This window comes from Malus sylvestris, chromosome 17 (genome assembly GCF_916048215.2).
Source record: "Malus sylvestris chromosome 17, drMalSylv7.2, whole genome shotgun sequence".
NCBI lineage: Eukaryota > Viridiplantae > Streptophyta > Magnoliopsida > Rosales > Rosaceae > Malus > Malus sylvestris.
Window position 1 is genome coordinate 19,812,484 of NC_062276.1, and position 6,292 is coordinate 19,818,775.

Here is a 6,292-nt window from a genome sequence, read left to right on the forward strand (position 1 = left end):
CATATTATGTTGTCACACTTGCAGATCTAAGCGATATATCATGGATTCTCTAATTTAAATGCACAATCTGTCACTTAGTACTACGGTGTTTTTACTTGTAAGTGAGGTTTTAAATTTGATTTTCGCAAAAAGCGAATTTGAACCACATAATTATTAGCTCATTGTGAGGCTAAATCCACATTCCTCCATCATAATATAGATAATATCGTTTGTTCTAAAAAAAAATGCAGGATCCAAATCACATTGTATGTAGATAGCATATAAACATATGAAGTGAAACCCTACAAACCGTGTACAGGAAACCGTATATAACCCAATACTACCTCCATTTTTCATTTTTATTTTCTTTCAGTGTATTTCCTTCTACCTCACTCTCATTCTCTCTCTCTCCGTCTGTCTGCTGGCAAAAGAGATACAAAAAGGTACGGTTTTGATCCAAGCACAAAGCTCCTTTGGTATTTCACTCTCCTCCCTCCCCCCACCCTCCTCTGTGCCTCCGTACACGGGCGAGCTCGAAGAAAAAATTTCAGAGCTAAATCCAATAGTGCAAGATCAGAAAATCAAAACCCAGAAAACATACAAATTAGGAAAATAAATTTATAAATATTTTTTTAAAAAAAACCCCATTTTCCAGATCCTTCTGTGCGTTCTTTTCCCCATAAACCCTTTACATCTGGTCCTTCTCTATCTCCTGGTTTTTATTTAACGTTTTTTTTTTTAAAATTTCTGGGGTTTTCTTCTTATTTTCTTCTGGGTTTTGTGTCGCATGCAGAGTTCAATTTATCTGATATTTTCTGGGTTTTGTTGTTTTTATTGATTTAGGTTGAGGAGTTTTTGCATTTTTCCGGGAAACTGAGCCTCCAGGCGATTTTGAAAGCTCGAATTTGGTTGAGAATGGAGGGCGGAGATTGAAATTTTGATTTTTCGAGATCAGAGATTTATTGGGTTTCAATTGTTTTCTGTTTTCTCTCTCTCTCTACCGCTCTCTGGTGGGGTTTGGTTGAGATGGGGAGTTCTGGTGAGACCAGTGAAAAGAGCATTGACGCGTCGGTGGGTAGTTTGGTTTGGGTCCGCCGCAGAAACGGGTCCTGGTGGCCGGGTCGGATAATGGGTCTGGACGAGTTGCCAGACAGTTGTGTGGTTTCGCCGAAATCGGGCACTCCGGTGAAGCTTCTCGGCCGTGATGACGCAAGCGTGTGAGTACATTTCTTTCCCCCTTTTAAGCTTACCATAATTTCTATCTAATTGATTGCTTGGATGAACTTTGTGTCCGTTGGCTTACTGATTTGCAATTGTCTTAACAATCTTTGTTTTTCAGCTTCTAGGTTATGTACATTGACCTTTGAGTAGAATCGGAATTAAAAGATGCATTTGGCTTGAGATTTTCATAGGTAGTGTTGGGGGAAAATTTTGGTTTGCGGGTTGGTGGATTTAGTGTTGCTTTCTTATTACCTTGTTTCACATTATCTTTATTCTCTTTTTTAACATTTGGTTGATTGATTGTTGTTTACTTTGGTGTTTCCGTTGAGCTCAACTGGATCATCATTTCACTTAATCATGGTTTTTCTTGTTCTATAGCTTGAAAGTATTATCTCAATGATTTGGTTAGCTTGCACTTAAATGTGAACTTGTTACTTGAGACATTAATTTTCTCTGCCACTTACTATGTGGCCCTCGGGTATTAAAAACTACGCACTGATTGGAGATGCATTCTCTGCAAACAAAAAAAAATCTTAGATGGTATGTTGTTTTATAAAAACGAAAGAATGATAAGTTTGAAGCTTGAAAATACATTTGTGTATACAAATTTCTGATGTATGAATACCTACTGCTTGTGTTGTATGGAAGAAAGAAGAAAATGCTCATACTTGAGGGATGGTTCTTTTCATCAATATAATTGAGGAATAGTTGTTTTGCAGTCCTAATGCATAGAAAGATACATATTAAGTAAATGAATCATGGTTTGCGGGAACAGATACATCATAAAAATGTCTTGTTATGGCTTCTCAAATCTGATTCTACTCATATAAATGATGAAACTTAGGTTGAAGTTAATTGCCACCCTGTTTGTAAAAATTCAATCATTTAATGGCATTATATTTGAGGTAGACTTACATGAATGCTTTGTTACGTCGGGGAATTCAAACAGTGAGAACTGCTGGACTGGATGATTATTTTCTTTATGTGGTACCGCAGCTATGTATAGAGATTGGCCTTGAAGAGTAGAGCATTAGATTTTGAGGCATTCATGAGGCACATTGCTTAAGCTGGATGCTTTTTAAACGGTTTAGATGGGTGCTACATTAGAGACCTAGGAAAGAACCCTTGTTATCTCTGATTATTTTACATGAAAAATAGTACCTTCCTGTACGTGTTAGTCATTGATCCATGCTTTACTTTACCATTTCAGGGCTCATCATACAGTGTCTGAGAATTCTTTTGTTTTGATTTTCAGCAGATTGTGTTGTTGTGGTTCAGGATTATGGCATTCTCTTTAAGATTCTTTTTAATACAGATTACAAACTCCTTGTGTAGGTGTTTAGCTTTCTATTGATATATGAACATTGTCTGATCTTGATCCTGTTGGTTTAGGGACTGGTATAACCTTGAAAGATCCAAAAGGGTGAAAGCTTTTCGTTGCGGGGAGTATGATGAATGCATTGAAAAAGCAAAGGCCCATGCAGCCAGCGGGAATAAGAAAAAAGTTAAATATGCACGGAGGGAAGATGCTATTATCCATGCTCTTGAGATTGAGAACGCTCGCCTAGGCAATGATGATTTGAACTTCAGCGCTCGAATGGGTAATTCAGGTGGTGACCATGGTTGCTCAGCCAGAGAATTACCTGCCATGTCTCATTCCAGCGAGGAGAATGAAGATATGGTTGACGATGTGAGTGATTCTGAAGACAATCCAGACTCAGGGCCAGAATTATCTCAATCTGGTATATCTTTTGAAGAGCCAAATCATATCAGTTCTTCTAAGTTGCAAACTCTGCAGGGAAGGAGAAGAAGAACACCAAATGATTCAGAGGATGATGGAACAGAAGGAGTTAAGCGCATGAGAGGACTTGAGGACCTCGGAATGGGTGTATTGTCAAAAAGGTCAGTCCAGACTGGAGGGCTTCTTGAACAAGTTCAACAGGATGGTGCTTCACTCTTGGATTCGAATGCTCGGAATGGAATGCCTAATGGAAGTCCTGTAAATGGAAGCAAAGGTACTTCATCACTGAAAAGAAAGAGATCTCAAGTGGCAAATGTTAATGAACTCTCAAAAAGAAAGAACCGCAGTCGACCATTGACAAAGGTGTTGGAGAGTACTGCAATGGTGTCTATTCCAGCTATGCCTGACCAACTTCCAAGTTCATGTGATTCACCTCTTCAAGGGTTATCTAATTGCAGGGTTTCCGGATTAGAATCCAATGAGTCAAAAGGGAGTTTATCTGCGGACCACACTGGAATTTCGTGTGAGAATGGAAATGCTCCTGAACTAGCTTCTGGTACTTCCTTTATCAATGACAAATTGAAAGACAGTGAGATTCCCAGCATATCTGGGATAGCGGAGAATGATTCTTCTGATGATAAGCTATTTGATGTGCCATTTGTTGGAGAGGAAAAAGACCCTTCAGGTAATGGTCATTCAAACTTTTCAAAGTTATACAGCACTTTTAGTCTGTATCTTTATCAGTCTGTAGTTATTAACTTATCTCTTATAGTCCTATGGGGTATCTCTGCACCATTTGTTTCTTCTTGCATTTAATATGCCTGCATTGAGGTTCCCCTGCGACTCTGTTACTCTCTCCGTTCTGTTTAGCCTTTTTCTTGCTATTAGTTATGTATTTTATTACTTGATTATGCCTGCATTGTTTGCATTTAGGTACCCTGCAACTCCGTCACTCTCTCCATTGTCTTTAGCTCTTTCTCGATCTTAATTATATTTAGTATTACTCAAATATGCCTGCATTATTTACATTGGGGCATTCATGCAACTGTCTGTTATGGATCCTCTGCACCCCTGGGATCTATAAACCTTTTGGATCTTATAACGTTCTTTCCTTTCTCTTTATCTTATTTTTTGCTAATTGCAGAAAATAAATTAGCATAGTCTTTCTTTTGTGCTGATTCATCATCATTTCTCTACCAGGTTCTTCTCCTATACTTACAGCTTGTTCATCTGGTAAGCCTCAAAATGGTGCAATGGGAAGGCAATCTAGTCAAAGTCGTCAAGCTGAATCTGTAACTTTGAAAAATGAGAGAATTAACGAATCTGGTTGTACGAGTTCAGCTGCCTTGCATGATATCGGCATAAGTATAGATAAAGGTAGTTCAAAGTGGCAGTTAAAAGGAAAGAGGAATTCAAGACAAACAAGTAAAGATAGAACACATGACTCCAGAAGATATATGGACATGGATGATGGATCCAATACTTATTCGGCAGGCATCAAGCATTCCAATGGATTGTCTCCAGGTTCTTATCAGAAAGTCAATTGCAATGGCATTAGCGGTTCTGGTGCATATAATGGCACATTACGACCAAAGTCCAAACATGTTACTGAATTGCCTGATGGTCCAACTCAGAGATCACTTCCCTATCGGCAGTCTCGCTTCACAGTGCCTGCAAGATATCAGACGGCAGATTCTACCGCCCGCAATTCATGCTCTGATGGTTCATTGTATGATGTCGACCTTGAAGTGAAATCCAATTACCGGCCACAACATGTTCCGCTGGTTTCCCTGATGAGTAAATTGAACGGCAAAGCCATTGTTGGTCACCCACTAACAGTTGAGGTTTTGGGTGATGGCAGTTCTGATTGGGAAGTTGGTAAAACAGGCTATGCAATAAAGCCAAAAAAAGAAATTGGAAGAATCCCAGCCAAGGGATTGGCAGTGCAGCAGCGAAATTCACCAAGTAGGTCTCCCAAAACAAAGAAATCTGGGCTACAGCCAAAAAAGATCAGGAAACTATCTTCACTGACTGGTCACAAGCAATCTGAAGAGAGAAAACCACTGGTTCCGAAGCCAAAGGGTCCTGTAATAGCCTGTATCCCCCTTAAGGTAGTGTTCAGTAGGATAAATGAAGCAGTGAATGGGTTGGCGCGACCATCACATCGTGTTCTAAGATCAAGCAACGCTTGAATAGGGCTTCTTGGGGGGAGAAAAAGATGTTGCAATGGATGTATTCTTCTGGTGAATTTGGTTCTTGATTCAGGGGTATGATTCCCTTGTGCATCCTAGTTGCTGATTCTCATTTATTTGGCCATGTTAAGTTTGCAGCAGAGTTATGTCTGCTGCCGTTTTAAGGCTTAATCCATCTGTACAATTCGAGAAACTGCGTTGTTGTCGAAGCGGAGGCTGCTTTGTGCTGTGTATATAAATGTAACATTAGCTGAGGTGTAACTAGTATTAGGCATTTGGTGACCTGATATTTGGTTATTTTATTTTATGAATTCAGGTTCTTTTGGAGGCTCAGTAACTTTATTATTCTCCCAGCTTTACTTCTGAGACTGAGGCCACCTTTTGTGCCGAAAATTGATGCATTGAACTTTCTTCTGCTGTGTAATCTTTTGTGTCTGTTGCTTTGAACTATGATGCACTGATGGTACATGGATATTGTTCATGTGTACGTTGGGTGATGGAAACGACGCCTGGTGCACAATTATCTTGGACCGAGCATCATGATTTCGAATCCGCTCCAGGGGAAGTACCCCATTGTTCTTCAACAAACTCTACGATCCGTTTGTATTCAAAGTGTTGTGTTTGCATGGATGCATGCATGGATCGATTCCAGTTAGCAGCGAAGGAGGAAATCAGTGTGTAAATCTTCTCTGCCCTAGCTGTTCCCTAGTTGTTCCCTTATTGTCAAATGAGCAGACTTAGTAGGGTCTCGTTTCCTTAATTACGGTGTATCTTACTTTATCCTCCTCTTGACTTTCGACCCCTTCAATCAAGGACCAAGGGTGGCGTGTGCGCGCCTTCTATGCTCCCTTGTGTTGCTATATGTAATGGTTCTTTGCATTTCTTAATTGAACACATAAAATACCAAAGAAACCCTTGTGCGTTTTTCAGCCAACACAAATGGCAGAAGAAGGTTCAGTAAACCAAGGGGCAGAAAGCTCACTTGCTTCTCCTCCTTCAAACATCTCAGATGGTGAGGTCAACCCTAATCAAAGGTTGTGTTGAGTTGTACTAAATGAGTCCAACTATCTCCCTTGGTCAAGAGCACTCACTTTGGCTCTCGGTGCAAGGGCCAAACTCGGCTTCATTGATGGGGTTGTTCAAGCTCCAGAAGCCACTT

General features: G+C 40.0%; 1 protein-coding gene across 2 annotated transcripts; it reads left to right on the forward strand.

Moving 5' to 3' along the window:
* Positions 1 to 299: 299 nt before the first annotated feature.
* Positions 300 to 5,557, forward strand: LOC126612661 (uncharacterized protein At1g51745-like). 2 transcript variants are annotated; one of them, XM_050281122.1, is made up of 4 exons: positions 300 to 422; positions 823 to 1,196; positions 2,593 to 3,626; positions 4,142 to 5,557. In XM_050281122.1, the coding sequence occupies exons 2-4, from the start codon at positions 1,006 to 1,008 to the stop codon at positions 5,131 to 5,133; spliced, it is 2,217 nt and encodes a 738-aa protein (XP_050137079.1). In that variant the 5' UTR covers positions 300 to 422; positions 823 to 1,005; the 3' UTR covers positions 5,134 to 5,557. The 2 variants fall into 2 exon arrangements, with proteins under 2 accessions (XP_050137079.1, XP_050137078.1); XM_050281121.1 differs by lacking the exon at positions 300 to 422 and adding an exon at positions 459 to 676.
* Positions 5,558 to 6,292: the final 735 nt, after the last annotated feature.